This window comes from Gymnogyps californianus, chromosome 15 (genome assembly GCF_018139145.2).
Source record: "Gymnogyps californianus isolate 813 chromosome 15, ASM1813914v2, whole genome shotgun sequence".
In the NCBI taxonomy this organism is placed as follows: Eukaryota; Metazoa; Chordata; class Aves; order Accipitriformes; family Cathartidae; genus Gymnogyps; species Gymnogyps californianus.
The window spans coordinates 1,115,219-1,132,962 of record NC_059485.1 but is presented as its reverse complement, the minus strand read 5'-3'; the positions used below and the strand labels follow the sequence as shown (position 1 = coordinate 1,132,962).

Below are 17,744 nucleotides of genomic sequence, written 5' to 3'. Positions count from 1 at the left end.
GGGGTGGGTGGGTGCGGTGTGCCGTTGCGCCTGCGCGGTGACGCGCTCGCGGCGGCCCGTGCGGTTGGCGGCCGGGAAACCCCTCGGCGGAACGCTGAGGCAGGGGCGCCCGAGTCGCCATAGCCAGCGGTCGGGCCTGGGCGCGCTGCCTGCGGGAGAAGGCGCGGAGGCCGAGCCGGGGCCGCGGGGGCCTCTCCCCGTCGTCCGCCCGGGCTGCGAGGAGGTAGCCGGGCGGCCGCCGCCGCCGCGGCCCAGTTCGATCGCTGAGGGCCGCGGGTCGGAGTCGTTGCGGGGGCGGGGGCCGGGGCCTCGCAGCGCCGCCGCGATGGAGTCCTGAGGCCTCCGCCAGCCCAGTCTGCCCGAGGCCGCGGGGCCTGGCGATGGCGGAGCGCCGCGGCCTCTGAGCGCCGCCGGCCCGCCCGAGCTCAACCCGCGCTGCTTGCCCCGGCCCCCTCGGTGGGCCCTTCCCCGCGCCGCCGCGGGCCCTAACCCGGCGCGGAGGCCGCGACGCCGTCTGCCGCGGTAGGCGCCGTCGCGGAGCAGGCACCGCCTGGCCCCGACCATGTCGTGCGTCCACTACAAGTTCTCCTCGGCAAGCTGAACTATGATACGGTCACCTTCGACGGCCTCCACATCTCCCTGTGCGACCTCAAGCGCCAGATCATGGGCCGCGAGAAGCTGAAGGCGGCCGACTGCGACCTGCAGATCACCAACGCCCAGACCAAAGAAGGTGCGTGGGGGTGGTGGGCGCGGGGACCGCCCGGCTGCCGGCGGCGCAGACCGCCCCGCCGCGGCCTGCTCTTTGTGGCTCGTCCCCACGTAGCGTGAGTCAGCCTGGGGCCCATCCCGCCGGCCTGCGGGGGGGGGGACCGGGAGGGCAAGCGGCGCCGGGGGTTAAGCGGGGTGGGAAGCCATAATGCGATTCGGCCGCGATCGGTAGCTGTGAGTTGTGCCGGGGGCCTCATAGAGCTGTTCTTTTGTAGCTGCTGTTCTGACAACTGCCTTCGGATCTGTGTTTTAGACGCGGAGCTAGGCGTAGAAGAAAACGTGGTTGATGTGCGACACGTAGTGCTTGCAAAAGTTTTGGTTTCCTGGAGTTCTTCTAGGTAAAATGATAAGGAAATGTGGGAGCATATCTTACAACAACAAAATTGCCAGATTTCTTTGAAATCTGGTGGAGAAGGCTGAAAGTGATGGAAGTAGAACAGATGGCTAATTTGAAGAAAAAAAGTGGGTTTGGTAATTTAATTTTGTCTTCAGCTTCTTTTACCCCACTTCATTGGAAAACTGGTTTTGGGCCCGTTGCAGAAACTGCTCACTAGCAACATTTTGCATCAAGAGTGTATCTGTGAGTTATGATTTATGCAGACCCTTTAAAGCCATCTTGCACATGAGTGTTCTCTGTATCTAAATTATACTTCGGAATTTCTTGTTAATACAACTTCTTTTCTACACCAAAAACATTGTCATTCAGATGCTATTGAGTGTCACTTCATCATTCATTTCTAACCTTTTTTTTTTTTCCCCTGGTACTACGTGTTAACTGTATCAGGGCAGTACTGAAGTTTTATGGCAGAACATTTATGGTGAATATACGTCAGAAATGTTCTTAGAGAAGTCATAAATTCTTCCAAATCTCATAAATGGTGCTTGATTCTCAGAGGTGATAATGTTTTCGTATTACTCAGTACGATATTTCAATTTGGTAATCTGCCATCTTGATAAGTTTGAATGCGATTAAAGACTTTGGGATGTGGCTTTTTGGAAATAAAAAGAATTGTAAAGTGTTTTCATTCTTTAAACATTAAGTTTGTCTTTTTTTTCCTGTGGTTCTGGTACACTCTTACAACAGTCTTTTCTTTAAAATGTGTGCTAGTGTGTGTTTTCTCGTTTCATGTATTAAAACTTAAACAGAATGATATGTATGCTGTGGTAAGTTACTTCAGCCCTAGCCTTTAAAGTGGTTGGACCCAAAGCTCGCTGTTTATCTACAGGTATTTAAAGTGTTTTTAGGAGGATGTCTGTGAAGAGGCTGAACAGCACAAGGTTAGGTAGGGGTCTTAGGAATGCCATTGGATTGCATGAGAAACATAGGTGGAGATACATTTCAGAAGTCTTGAATTTTTCTAGTAGTATTGAATAAAATTGTCAAAAGCTTTTGAAAAATGTATAATTTGTTTTAAGGGCTTTGCTGCAGAAGAGTGTCTCAATTTTGTCTTCAGTTGCTAGTGTACTTTCAGCTTCACAAATGCTAGCAGGCCGAATGGCCAGCTGGCTGACGTCACTCCTGTAATAGTTGGGTCTGTGTAAAACAGAGCCTTAAAATCAGAATGTTGGAGGGTAATAAACTGTGATGGAGCCCAGTTATTATCACCAGAAGAAAAAATGCTTTGAATAGGCCAAACACGTGGATTCTGTTATAGCAGGTGAGGAACAGAAAGCAAAGTTTCAGGAAAAAAAAAAATCTACGCTCAGAAATAAGTTACCCCATCAAGTGTTACTCTAATAGACATAATACCAGTTTTATGAAGTGTGTTGCTTTGTTTTCATACATAATCAGAATCCAGTGACAAAAAAGTATCTGCTTCACTAGGTTCTGTTAAATGTGCAGTTGCCTAAAGGTGAAGTTAAAGAAGCAATATCTTTCATACTTTAAAGAGCATCACTCTTGTTTAATGGAGACAAGGTCCTCCTCTGGGTAGGTTGTGTTGCACTTTGACCTTTGTAAAACGAGTATAAAACTTTAAATTGTGTATTAGTGACACAGATGCTTACTGAAGTTTTTGTAAGGTGGTTTTCCATGTGAAAACGCAAAAATCCCCCAGTGGTTTTCAGAGCAAAGCTGGAGAGTACATTTCGTGCAATATATACGCCTAATTTTTGGTTTATATGCATAACCGTGAATTTCAGTTTTTATTAATCTGATGTAGATGCTTAAACTCACCTTCAGAAGATAAAGGAAGAAACTAGACCAGGATATTCTGCCTAAATGGGATGTTTGGAATTCTTACATGTGGACATAAAGTATTGGTTTTTTCTAACTTTGTCTGTGCAGGAGTCCTGACTAAATGTTGAAATGGTCTTGGAAAGAACGAAGTGAACCTTGAGTGAAGATGGCCTACTTGTTCAGCTTTTTCTGAGTACTCTAACCTTTCACAGCTCAGTAACTTATTTTTCATAATGGAAATCTAGTAATAGAAGCAATGCTAATATAAGCTAAAAGTAAACAGGATTTTAAATATCAGTGGGGAAAAAATTATATGGTGGACTCTTTTCAAGATGCTGGGAAGGCAAAATTGATGGTTGGGACCTGTTTTAAAAAAGGGGGGGGGGGGGGGGTGTCCTTTCCACGCTTACTGTAGAGGCATGTTCTATAAAGGCAGAATTCCTGTCAAAAAGCCTATACTCAAGAATGATGCATTTAAACTTGCCTCCTTATAATTTGATCTGAATTTCTTGACCTGTCTTTTAGAATAGATGTTCTCACAATATTGTGGAAGAACTGCAAACTCCAGAACTTGGGTTTCTTGAGTACTCTTTCCTGCCCAGTAACATTCTGACTCAAAACACTTGCAGAACGTGCTATTCTGCTTATCAGGCAAAATACAAAACCAAAAATGTGGCTCTGACCTGGTCTTAGATTAATAGTTTTAAGGAAGAATATTGCTCTTATAAGACTGTCTCTTGAACTCAGAACTTGCTTGAGTTCAGTGTTGCAGCATGTACTTGACAGTTCTAGTAATGTCACGATGCGATGCCTTCAAAACAAACTCATGCTAACTCTGAATGAAGTCATTTGGCCTCACAGCTGATGTCTGTCTACTGGAATGTCTTCAGCACTGTGCAAACGTAGCATTTTAGAGAAGACATTTAAGCAACTTTTAAACCTTGCCCTTCACTGTGCCATTTTGTGTTGCAGTGCTAGTATGGGGAATTACTTTGGTTACACCTTGGAGTGCAATTAATTCTTGGGCTGCCATGCAGTATTATTATGTAGAGCTTTCAGAAAGGATATGAAGTTCCCTGTTTCCCTGGTTGAGTAGAGGGTAAGTCATGTACCCATTCAAAACCCGTGATGTTACAGTGGAGCTCGTGCACTGCCTGTCTGGGAGTCAGCTGCTCTGACTCTGTCACCAGCGGGTTTGGGACCTCTCGGGGGTGTGCTCTCAGCTAGGTTAATGTCCCTTGGCCAGGTGCTCAGGGCAGGCTCAGTTTGGTTCATTACCACGTTATCTCCAGCATTGCTTTTGCTTTCCCAGTCACACGCTGAAACGGCGAGCAGTGCCAATGAGACATTAAGGCATCGGGCGGTCTGTATAATCAGATTAATGATTGAAAGCGTGTTAGATTTTATTGACTCGTCCTTTCAAAGCAATATAGGTGCTCTTTTGGAGCACAGTACTGTATAATAATAATGCAGATGAAAGTTCCATGAACTGTTTGGCCTACTGAACTAGCTAATTCAAGAAGTGATGGTATACCAGTTGTAGATGAGATCATTGATACCTATTTTGGTGGAAGCTGAAAATCCAGAAATAGTAGTCCAGTCTGTTAATGAGGATCTTTTGAGGCAGTGCTTTCAGTGCCAGCTACATAGATGATTTGTTTGTTGCAAAGTGTGCAAGTGAAGTTGATTAGAACAGAGTGAAAAATCACATAATGAGAAAGCATATTTTTAAGCGCTAGGGAGAAATTGTGTTCTTTGGAGTTACCTTGTTTTCTGGGAGAGACAGTCTGGCATGTTAGTAGTCGTTTTCATCTCTTACTCTGCAAATCCTTCCCCCAGTAGCATAATAGCTGGCTAGCAAGGCATCTAAGCCTACTAAAGGCTTTCCTTTGTAGTTTCACATATAGGCTTGCCTTCTGATGACTTCTGTTTTGATGAGCTTCTGTACTTTTATCTGGGTGAAAATACTTCTCCAGATAGTGCTCAGAGAGATGCTTTTGCAATGCTGTCAGACTCAAAATGGTGGATTAAAGCAGGCCATAAAATAAAGTAGGAACTGTTTTCAGTAACTTGATTATCGCATACATATGACACAAATTATTAAAACTAGCAGATTTTCAGAATTACAGATGAATTTAAAAGTGGGATTTTTAAATTGTGCATTAAATGTAAAGCAGGATAAACTTCAGAGCATAACCTGAGCTGTTTGTACTTTTTTGCAGGAAGAAGGTTGCGAATGCTAATGCAATTGTGGATTTAAGATTTCTAAGTCAGTATGAGGCAGCAGTCAAAGTAGCTATTGTTTAACTTCTGTGCGTCCATTCGTTCCTTGAAATACTTCTTTCCCATGACTCTTTCAAGCATACTATTTTCTTGTAGAATAGATAGCAAGTTTTAGACTGCTCTTGACTTTAATATAACATCCAAATCTTCCTTTGCTTTTGCAAACTTTCTGAGTTAATTGAATCCTTATTTTTAATCACTTTGACAGAAGCCCAGTAGCCACTTACTGGCCATCACTGGCAGTAAAACAAGTTTTGTGCTGTAAGGGAGTAGGAATGAACAATGTTGTTACCTTCAGCTTTGTTGAACACTTCTATTGGAGCTCTGCTGGGACAAGTGTGAAAAGTAGCCTTGTTGAGCATGATGTCACTGCTCGCTTCGCAGATGTGGAGTCATGTGGTGAGGCCGAGCGACACTGCTTTGCAGGTCCTAGCAGTTGCCAAGTCTCTGCTAGGGGACGTTGCTGCCCGCGGGGAACAAGTTCCTGCTGAGAGATGCCAGTTTAGTCTGAGAGCTGTTAGACTAAGTTGGCATCTGTTAAATTCAAATCGAGTAAACAAGAATTTCCGGGGACTTCAGGAATAGCGCTCCAGCTTTAGTCCCTTCCTATTTTAAAAAAAAAGTTAACTTTTTAGTCTACATTGTTTGACTTCACCTTTAATAAAATTTCATCACCAAGATGAATTCAATTAATTGAGGCAAAGGAAAAATAAATGTATTAAAGCCAACGGGTATCAGGTCCCTTCTCAGAACTATCTTGGCAGTGTCCTCTGCTGTATGTAAACACTCTTCCACAGATTCTCTGACACGATGACCAAGCTAGTGGGATAGTTCAAGTCCCAAATACAAATATGTGATAAGTGTCCTATACAAATAAAGGCTGTACTTCACCAAGCTATTGTCACTCTTCAGTTGATCCATTTAAATATGTACTGATTGACTTTTAAGGTGAATTAATTTTTATATCAGTCTGTTGCTCAAAGGCTGGAGCTCTCTTCACTATGCACTTAACAAGTGGACTGAAAACAATTGTATATCTATATACGTATACATGCAAGGAGAGGCTATTCAGAAGGCGGATGTCAATGCTTCTCTTCTAATGGTCAATGAATTGTCACAAAATACTAAAAGAGGACTTATTCCTCTTTTTGCATCATGCACCTGTTGTGCATGTTCAAATTGACTTCTGCAGGCTTGCATAATTTGTGAATAAATGTGTTGGTTGCTGTCCTCATAGATACAGTCTATGTCTAGGAGAGGTGCTGCCACTTGTAATCTTCTGCAGAACTACCGCAATCCTCAGTTTGGCACAGGCGTAGCAAACTCCTGCTTTTTTGTGGAGCTGCTGTTGCTTATCCCGTATCTCTGAAATCTTAATCCAGTGGTTTGTGATTTGGACCAGAGAGAGTACTCTGTATGACTCCATTCAGCAGGTAGAAACAGCTGCTTTGGCTTCTAGAACTGCAGCTGGCATGATCTGCCAGTTGTTTGGGTCTCGGTGCTGTTTGAGCTGCTTCTCCATCAAAAAGTCTCCGTGCAGGCCTTTCTTGCCAGGTAGCTGTGTAATGGTTAGGTTTTCCTTTTGAGAAGAGCTCTAGGGGTTGGTTTCAGGACATATGACTTCTGTAAAATGTTCTGTTTTCATCATTAGTAGTCCTTTCTCCTACAGTTTTAAACTACTGTGAAGTCCAGAGGAAGCTTGCTGTTCAGTTCCCTAGGGGAAGATCAGGAATTGGTTTCAGCTAAATGATTTCTCAGTTTCTGAAGAAGCATTCTGTCATTTGGAAATAGAAGTAAAATTCTCAGTTCATTGTTGAAATAATGTCTTCTGGAAGGTATGTTTTGGTCTAAGAGAGGTTCCTGCCCATAGGAGTAATATACTGAAAAATGGAGCATAAATTGTGAAATACTTGTATTTTGTGTGTGATCACTGGGCAAAACCACCCTGACAGAGCTTGGCTAGATATACAGCATCTTTGGTTTTCAGACCATCGTTCTGATTTGGTCTGCAAGGGTAAGGGCTTTTAACGTTTAAAACTGTAGGCAGATTACAGGGAATGGCTGCTGATAGTGCTTTAAAATACTTAGTAATATCCAGCTTGTTCAAATACAATATAAAAACCATTCTCATGGAGAGATCTTCACATTTTAAGCTTACTCAGTCAAGCGTCTCAGGTAGTTGTTTTTTTGGGGGGGGCCTTATGTAAAAGGTCAGAAGGCTTTCCTCCTCTTCAAAAGACTAACATGGTGTAAGCCAAGGCAAAGCATGGATAGCTTCAGGCACACGCTGTTTTCGAAAGGCTTTTCAAGACTGTTTTCATAAGTAATTTTGTTTGAGTCTCTCTGCTCTGCAAAAAGTGAATCAAAAGAATTCACGTCCCTTTGGTTAATTCAAACTAGATGATTAGCTTAAGAGGGGAGATACCACTTTAGTTGGAGCCAATTCTGCCCTACTTGTGAAAGCAAGCTCAAAAAACCCCCAGAATTTCTGTGATCCAAATTCTAGCACTGCCAGTTTCATTTCCATTTAAATGTAAAGCACTGCGCAGCTGAGAAGTGTGGTTGTTGAGAGATTAACCTCCAAGAAATAGACAGAGATGGCAGGCTCTGTTCTCCTGTCAGTCTTGAGCAGTAGCAGCATAGGTGAAGCGGTTTTAGTTAACAGGTATGAAAGCAATGGCGCAGAGTTGTCATGCTTTACCCAAGTGTCTGTTTTGTTGCAGGGCAAGCTTGTCAGACTTCAGAATCTGGTTTATGCAGGTGATGCTTTGCTGTGGTTTGTTTTTCTCCAAAGATCTATTGGTTTTGTAGCCTAACAGAAGCAAAAGCAACTTAAGCTAGATCAGGAAAGAACCTCGTGCCTTAGCAGACTCTCCTTCACCGACCTTTGAGACCCTTTTGCTGTTGGCATTCAAACTATTTAAAAAAAATGAAAAAGATTTTGCTGCTTGTGTTTGATTATCAAACCTGAAGTTTTCTTGAAATGTACTGTTAGTGTGTTGAGACAATATAAGCGCCATGTTAGATATAAAATTTTGCATTTAGATCCGTAAAGGGATTCTCTGAAGTGCTATGTAATTACATACTAATATACGTTCTTACGAATTGGCTAATGTTTTTTTCTGTATTTATGTTGTTTTCAGAATACACCGATGATAATGCCCTGATTCCTAAGAACTCATCAGTAATTGTTAGAAGAATCCCTATTGGAGGAGTTAAAGCTACCAGCAAAACATATGTTATGTAAGTATCCATAAAGCATTGTATTCTTTGTGAGGGGTTTCAGTGTGTTAACTTTTTTAATTGATATTAGTTTACAGAGGCATTCAGATTGTATCTTTCTTGTTTAAGCTGCTGTTAAGTTTTGTTGTAATGGGGTAGATTTTAATGTACCTGTCCCAAAGTAGACTTACATTTTTATGCCTGCTGGGACATGGGCTTCAAACTCCAGCAATGGTAACTTTTAAGATGATTCTGTTGAGTTTGTTCTTGGGATTGATTTTTCTGAGATTCAAGTTGTAGATCCTGTTTCTTCTCCATGGAGAGGTTCCTTATTATATGCGTTTGCTTTTTTTGCTTTTATAGTACAGACAGATATGCATTGTAGTGTATATCTATAATTTGTTCCCATCTCAGAAGAGTCTGATTCTCAGTGTTTGACTATTTCTTGCACGGGGGGTGGGGGTGGGGTGGGTTTGGCAGGTATTCTTACGCCCCAAATCTGGGTTTTTTTGCATACTAGCTACAGAGGAAAGACCAAGGGTTGCCAGTTGGCGAACCATGCAAACAAGAAGTTCCATTCATAAGTGATTCCTATTAGTTTCCTAAAGACAATGTCCGTTTCAGGCAAGAGAAAAAGAACAATATCCTGAAGTGTATTGCCTTTTGTGTGAGTACAATGAAGGAATAGTTAATCCTTTCGAAACTTGAAACTTAGTAAGCAGTTTGGCACGTTACCAAATGTTACGAGCTATCTTTCTAAGTGTTTTTACCCTAAGGTGATATCTGTGCTCCAGTTATTAATTCTGTATTCCTAAGATTTATGGAGGACAGAGAATCGGATGTATTGATTAAAATTACAGATATTCAAATGCAATCCTGACTACAGGATTATTGCTGTCATTTATGTATTCATACAGTCCAGTTCTATATCAGCTACATTAGCATTGTTTGAATGGTCATGTTTTCCAGCCCTCTTAAAGATATGCCTCTCCAGCACAATTAGTATATATTATTAGCTTGTGGTTTTGTCGTGTCTTTCTCATGTTGGTTCTCAATAAATAAAAGTATACTGATGAGTTAGTGTGTCTCGAACAAACAGTACAGCAGCATCCTGGTACCCATGAAGCATTTGCAAGCAAAAAACCCTGAATTTATGTGGCTCTGCATATAAACTTTGGGCATATCACTGCTGTAGTTGTTGCAGTGCTTTCAGGCACTACCTAGTAATTCTGGACACCACAGTGTTGTGCTTATAAACATGGCCTTGTTTTGGGGCTTAATTTAAATATGTCTGCTTAGTGCAGTCTTGTGAATGCATCCTCCGTTTCTGGTTGGATGGCACCCTCTCCTGGTATTGTAATGCTGCCCTAAAATGAGAGGATAGATGCTGCTAGCATCAAAGATCAAATAAATACCTGTATGTGGGGATAAGGAAAGAATGGCACTGCTGTTCTAATGTTGAAAATTAACCAGGCAGATTAGCTTTGTATTCCTTCAGTGGGTAGCATTGAAGAAACAACTGGTAGAGTGGTTAAAGTTTGGGAATGATGAATGTACGCTGTAATGGTGGAGAGGCCTTCAAAAATGTGTTACTCGCCTTGTAGTATGTTCTTCAAGGTAAATGGACGAAGAAACCATTGTGTGGTAATCTAAAGTATTTCCTTGTACTCCTTGTCTTCAGGAGTTACGTGGCTGTACTCGTGAGCCTGGTGGTGTTCTAGCAGTGGCAGGAAGCTTGAGCCTTTTTATTTGCACATAAATTCCACAGCAGCCTTTGAATTGCCTCTGCTCATGGGACACTTGGGATGATGTATGAATTGTTTGTTAACTAGATCAATGGTTGCATGTCCGATTCACGATGAGTAGCATGCAGATACAGATCAATGAGTATGTGGAATCTCAGCAAGTTTTCAAATGTAATAAATATTTCCTAAAATATTGTAGCATTTTCAAGTTTATCTTAAAGCAAATTCTGGCAATTAAGACCTTTTTTTTTGTCACAGGACTCCTAAATCGCACAAAATCCTAGAAACTGCTTTCAGGTGACATTTCTACTACTATTTTTAGTCAATATAGCATATGTAACACGTTTAGTATTTTGGCACTTTCATGGCTAATTATAGTAGATATCTGAACACAGTGCTTGGGCTTCCACAAAGAAACACTGTTCTAAAGACGATGCTGCTGACATTTTTATGTTATTCCTTTGTCAGATGACTGATTTTTTTCACTCAAGTAAACTTTCACTTCGAAGTGCTAGACTATCGCTGTTCTTTCTTAGAAATTAAAGTACTGTATCTGGTACCTATTTGTAATACCAGGGATATACAGATGGGCTAAAGCTACCTTCATATTTTGGTGGTTGATTATTTAAGAACACAAAACTGTAGTACAGACTTCATATTTTTGATACTTACGTAGCAGAGACAAAAAGTCCGAGGACTTCCTCTTGCACTGTTGTGTTCTATATCTGTAAGTCTTAGAGTAATTTGTGACAAAGTAGAAATGTGGTTTTTGGGGTTTTTTTCAGTTGCACTGAATATACCAAGAGAGAACACTTTATACAAATAAATTTCCACATTCACTAGACTATCGGAACATAATGTTTTGATGTTCAGGTTTTATAATCTGTTTTCACTGCTTTATGTTGGGTACAAGTGCTTTATTTTAAATTCTGATCACCTTTATTTCTTCTTTTAGAAGTCGAACTGAGCCAGTGAGTGGAACATCAAAAGCAGTATGTAAAAACACAATCTCACACTTTTTTCTACACACTGCACTTAATTCTAAACAATGTAGCCTTTTATTAATTTTCCAAACATTAACTTAATATATTTTCCAGTAAAACATAGTATATGTTGTAAATATAATGTATTTGATTCAGCATAGTAAAAACTGAGTAATGCCATCGTTTGCACAGTTCTAATGTGAATATTGGTATTTGTGCCTAGTAATGCATTGTATTTCATATTGAATATGCTAGAATATTTCCTGTATGACTTTGTGTTGTACAGATAATGTATGGTCGTTTTAGATCATGTAGGTTCAAGGTTTGCACAGTTGAACATGGTGCCATGTTCTACATCTGTCTGTCTATAGCTAGTAATATGTATGTTTGTATAGGTTGTTGTGTGCTTTTTGTTTCTTGCAATAAAAATTGTTTGGAGTGTATTTTTTGCCATTTTCACATTGTATCACTTAGCTTTTGTTTTTAAATACTTTTTTTTGCCTAATGGTTTTTGAAAATGTTATCAAAAACCACTGAGAAACCATTATTGTTAAACTTGGTACTGTTTCTTACTTCTGACTTGGGGGTTCAAACAAATACCAAAACCAACATATCCCATACGTTTTGAGGACAGTTCTGTCAGCTAAATGATTCCTTTTCGTGTCCTTAAATACTTGGGTATTTGTTCCTACAACTGTATAATTGAAGTGATATTGTTTGGGCCCCTCTGAGTACATAAATGTCTTTAATAGATTGCCGTGAATTTAAATAGCGTTGCTACACAAAGTGGTATTCTAAAGTTCTGCATTTGATCTTTCCACTTTATCTGATGAAGCAGTTTAGTTTAATAGTTTGTCTGCAAATAAAAATATCTAATACAAATTTTGGCACAAGGTTAGAGCCTGGTGCAGGTAAAATCCCTGTTATTTTTCTTAACTTTTGCCTGTAGTACGTTTTTGGATCTGGGTGACTTCAGGGTTGGATGTTGCTTTAATTTCTCAAAGGTTAAGCCTTTCTTTAGTATACCACCACTTTGAATTTACATTTGGAAAAGGGGCAGCATTTTTCTTCAGGTTTGAAAACACTGTCATTCTGCTGCTAAAATATAAAATAAGTAACACACGGAAGTACTTGACTGGTAATGGTCTAGATCTTGATTGCCACTTGGGTCAAATACTATGTGTAACTACGCATTTCAAAATAGTCCTTATAGTATAAAAATTACTATGTGGTGTTTTTTATTTTTCATCTTTATTTTAAGTATAACTGCTTTTTCTTCACTAGAATGGTGTGAGGCATTACACTAACCCTGGATCATTGGATCTGATCACTTGATAAGCTGTGAGGGTAACTTAATCTAGAAATTAATGAACTCTGGGTCTGTGTTCTGTGAAGAATGCAGCCTCTGATTCTTGTGGAACGGTATACAATCAACTTAAAATTGAAAACTTTTTGTGTGTAGGTCTAAAAACACTAAGTCTAAATCTGCATCCGTAATTCTGTTGCTGATTGATTCAAATTCCTTTTTGGACATGAATGCGTCTCATTGTGAGTTAGTTTAACTGGCCCAGTGACCCTAGTAGTTAATGTAATGCATTTATGTAAACCACGTTTATAGTATTTGATCTAATTCAGATGGGTTTTTATTTCTTGAAAAGTTATTTTTCTTTTTGTTTACTAGCATGTGTATAAACACAAATCACATGTTCATAAATAAAGTTAACATTCTTTTAGCCTCGTGTGTTCCCTGGCATGTCTGTATTACGTTTCTAAGTAGCATCTTACCATAAGCTAACATAGATGTCTCAAAAAAGGAAAAAAAGAACAAAAAAAAAAAAAGGAAAAATCCTGGAGTGGGAGGGAAGACTTAGTGTTAGTTAGAACTAATGAAAGTAAATGAAAGGCAAAGCAAAAAGATTCCCTTCTTGTTTGCTCTGACTGTACCTGATTTGGGTTGTGGGTAGCCATAGGGAGGGTGGAAGCCTTGCATCTCGTTACAAGTTCTCTCTCACTGTAAAAGCACTGCAGCCTCAGGTGCTTCTAGTGTTGGAGACAATTAGCTTCATTCTTAAAGCTAACTCAGGTCTTGGTCTAAAGTGTGGGGGTTTTGTTTGTTGTTGTTTTTTTTTTTTTAAATACACGTATTTCTGTATGTATTTCAAAGCAGAACCTGGATCTTAGTGTAGTAGCACTAAATCGCTGGAAAGTTTGCCAATTATTGTTGAACAGTGAAGCAGCAAAATTAGTTAAGATTTTTTTAAAAAGGGTGCACAAAAGGTTATACTTTGAATATTTCTTCATTGTCTTGCTCTTACAGTAGCTGTCATTCTACACTTGCATATTTGTGCTGCTGTTACTACAGCCAAAGCAAGAAAGTGGATCCTGTTTGTTTTAGTGTTACTATTTCAGTAACTGCAAGGATCTCTAGTTGGCATTGTCCTTACAGGCTGCAGAAATGCAGAGAGTCATGCCCATTGTTTTAGTGCCATCAAACACGACAGCAATCCTTCCTGGCTGAATTTTTGGTTTAGCCAGGCTATCGGGTTTTAGGAAACCACTGTAATTTAAATGTAGCACTCCAGCAGTGAGAATAGCCTTTTTCTCCTATTTTCTGTCCCCTTTCCCACTTGCTTTATGTTAGTTTCTGTTTAGTCTTCTGCATGAAATGGGAGTTAATACATTGACTGTTGATTCTGTTTTTTGGTTTTTTTTGTTTTGGTGGGTTTTTTGAACTCTTCTGCAGTATTTATTATCTTAGGGTTGTATACAAGTTTCATGGAGGTGTTGTTTCTACTTGACTGATTTGAGGAACTGGCAGAAAATACTTCAGTAGAAATTTAAAGGAAAAAAAAACCCACAAGAATGTAGGATCATTGGAAGATGGCCGCTGGGCAAACGTACTAAATAGTACATTAATTATCTATTTGCTTTTAATAACTGTTTAGTACAAAGGAGTGCTATCACTTCCTTTAAGAAATTAGACTGTTGCCTGCAGGCCATGTAACAACTGCTTCCTAAAAAAATACAAGAGCTAATTAATAGTTTATTAACTGTTATGTTTCAGTTACTGGTCAATACTAGACTGTTTAATGCTAGACTCCAATAGAGAGCTTTCCTAATTTCTTGTTTGCTTCTGAAAAACCACAAAATGATAGGGGTTGTGCCTGCCATGAGAGAACATAGGCCTGTTTTTCCACATGTGAAAGAGTGGCATATGGAGCATGAAGCTTCAAAATACTTGATCAGACTTCCTTTTTAACAGAATTAGGTACAAAATGTTCTGAAAAGAAGGAAAGTTGAATCTTCTGGTAAGACTTGCAGTGGAAAGAAGGTTTCTTTTTCCAGATCTGGGTTTCTTTTTCCAGATCCTCTCCAAAGACACATTTTCAAGAACTTTTTAGTTAATAATACAGTAATGTTGTATGTGCTTTCCTAAACATATAGAGAAGGAACGATTAACTGGAGTGAGGAATCATCTTCTGCATGTAGATATTTTTTCCCCAGAGTCTGCTAAAACTACTCCCTTGAATTCTTCCACTGCATTAGGTAATAAAGGACAAGAGCTTTTTCCAAGGAAGGGTTTGAATCTCTCTTCTGATCAATTTTGTGAGCTCTTGAGGAGAGCTGTTCTGTTTACATTGTGAAATTTTATTCTACATTTTTGAGCAACTTACAAGTTAATAAGCAGTGATTCGAGTGTCTTTCTGATAATGTTTTGCTAGTGTAAGCTTCACTGCTGCTTGTGGTATAACATAATTCAATATACTGGAAAAGGCACAAGATAAGAGTTACCCTTTTTACTTGTGGAAAAACTGCGCTTCAGTATTAGTTCTCAGTAAATGCTGCAGTCCATTACTAACTAGTGGCCTGAGGACTTCATTCCTGCAAGCTGTTCCAGTAGGCAGCTGGGAGGGAGGAATGTGGTTGCAATGGAGAAAAAAATGACAAGATAGTGCTCTGAATCCATGTTTTCATCATCAAGAGTATTCTTTACACTTTCTTTCTTTTGTTTATTTAGTAGTGGGCTGCTATTAAAAATTGACTTTGGTCTGATAGCAAGGAAAATACTAAATTCTCACACTTCCCAAACTAATTTGGATAGTATGGCCTGTGGTCTAATAAAATACAAGAAATCAGTTTTCTCAGTTTTTATAGGCTACTCTGTCATGATAAACACCTTTATTTAATTTAAGCAGTTGGGTTTTTTCTAGACAAAATGGTGGGTTACTTTTATGGCTGATGTTTTAGATTGGTGTTTTTATTTGGGTTTTGTGGGGTATGGTGAGTTTGGCATTTTTAAACTTACTGATGGGAGGGGCAGAGTTTGTTTCAGGGCTGATATGCCTGTGCTTTATTCTGACAGGCAGCTACTGTGTTCATAAAAGCATAACCGTGTGCATTTATAAATGATGAGACATTAACTGATTAATTTACAAATTACACTGAAAATAAGTTTCCTGTAGCGATCCTTCCTTCTCAAATAAATGTGTTTTTAAAATTCTTTTTAGCTGAAAATTGACAGCTTCCTTAGCCCTTCAACTTTTAAGCAGTTGTGAGCATTTGACAAGGGTCCCTCTCTGAGATATTCTGGAGCAATAAGTTGATCTCGAGCGGGTTTGGTTATTTTAGTTTCTTCTCATTAACCACATAGGCACTCTTAAGCTGTCATAGGTTTGGACTTTGTTTTGAGTAAATACAAGTTACACTAGGTTGGAAATGCCTCTTTCAGTGACACTCAGAGGGTATAATGCAGACTTTCAGACTACAGTAGAGGTTAACTATTGCTATGTTTTGATTGTAGAACTTGAATATGTGTTTAATTTTTTGTGAACAGATTGATGACTCTTCTGCATCTATTTCTCTGGCCCAGCTTACTAAGGTATATATATATTCTTGTCAAATACTTAAAAAAAAGTGTTTGCTTCCTATTTTTAAATTTATACTGTGATCTATAGCTGGATAACTGTTGTAATTTGAACAAAACTTTAATTTAATTTTTAATAATTTAAAGTATTTATTTTAACTTTGAAATGTGTGTATATTTTGATACTATCCTGTAAAGAGTAGTTCCCAGTTTGGGAAGATAGAAGGGGAGTACCTTATCAGCCTCAACATAATGTTGCAGTATTACTCATCTTCAAGACACAAAGAAGAAGCACTTCAGAAGCTGTTTACCGTTTTTCATACGTTTCGTTAATTTTGCGTTGGAAACTAACACAATTTTTACAGAAGAATTTAATTGGCTGTAAGTTATGGACATTCCAGGGGGGTTTGCAACAGCCAAAATAGAAGCGTTTCTGTAACATGGACAATTGCATGGCTATTTTTGAATTTCTAGTCATTATAGTTACAGATCCATTCTTTGAATGCTGCACAATTTCATAAATTGTAGTGGGCAACACAATCTAATTTGTTTGAACGCAGACTGTGTAAATTGTGTAAATGTACCTAATTGTTTATAGGAATATACCAATGTGTATGTGTGGCATATTAGCAGATGTGACCTTTTGAAACTGTTGTAATGCCATGTTTTGCTATGGAACTGCTTGCATTTTTTGCTCAACAATGTGTAACTTTGTCTGGGAAAGCACTAGTGATTGCACTTTGTGAAAAGGTGTAGTGCTAGCCAATTAAATTACCAGTCTTTAAAGTTACAATGATTAGAGGAGGCAGGGCCTAATGCAGAGTAGCTAGTTCTTTCTTCTGAAAATGAAGGCTGGAGTTCATTTCCAAGAAAGAGAAATCTCTTCCCGCTGGTAATTTCTTCCCTCTCTCACTGCAGAAATTAAATTGTGTACATTTGGCAAAAAAAAAAAAAAAATACATTTTGGAAGGTAGCCACCAAAAGAAATTGGTCTCCATTAGTGCTGTCCCTAAACGTGTCCTTGGTTCTGTAAACTCATGTGGTTTTACTCTAAAATGTGAAAAACTGTCCGAGTGGTGTACACATTTAAGCTTTCGAGAAAATTTAAGTATTTCAGAAAAATACAGGAACATAACATAAAGCAGCTCAAAACTGTTACTTACTCTAACCTCTTTAGTGCAGACTGGCTTAGCGTGGAGGCAATGTGTTAACAGTTTTCTGTTTTATTATTACTATGTATTAAATGCCATATTTGAATTTTGGTCTATTCCTACTAATGTTTTGTGGGTTTTGGATGTGTTTTGTAAACCGTTTGGGTTCAAACAAATTAGTCAAGTATCTGTAAAGTTTTCTGTAAATGTTAATGGAAATGATTTCATAGCTGTCGATCTGGATTATGTTACTGTTGAGAAAAAACTGTGTATATGAAATGACCATTTAATAAAATGTTGAAACTAGTTGGTTGCTTTTGTGAATGAATGCATATAAAAACAAAAACATGAGTGGTTGATCTGAGTGATAGGTGCTTGAAGGTCCAAATCATTTACAGTCACTCCCTTAGACCCTGCTTGTATCTGGACTAGTGTGTAATAAAAATATTTTAACAAATACTACTTTAAAAAATCAGCTGGCTTCAATAATTTGAAGATCTAGTTCTGCATAAGGTTTATATTACAATTTGTGTGTTAAAAGGACACAGT

General features: G+C 39.2%; 1 protein-coding gene across 1 annotated transcript in view; it reads left to right on the top strand.

Moving 5' to 3' along the window:
- Positions 1 to 256: 256 nt before the first annotated feature.
- The window catches only part of RBBP6 (RB binding protein 6, ubiquitin ligase), a 31,957-nt gene continuing 14,469 nt past the window's right edge, over positions 257 to 17,744 (top strand). Inside the window, 5 exon segments of the mRNA XM_050906004.1 lie at positions 257 to 592; positions 595 to 730; positions 8,374 to 8,473; positions 11,153 to 11,189; positions 16,015 to 16,059. Coding sequence (XP_050761961.1) covers positions 563 to 592; positions 595 to 730; positions 8,374 to 8,473; positions 11,153 to 11,189; positions 16,015 to 16,059 — 348 coding nt within the window. The 5' untranslated portion in view covers positions 257 to 562.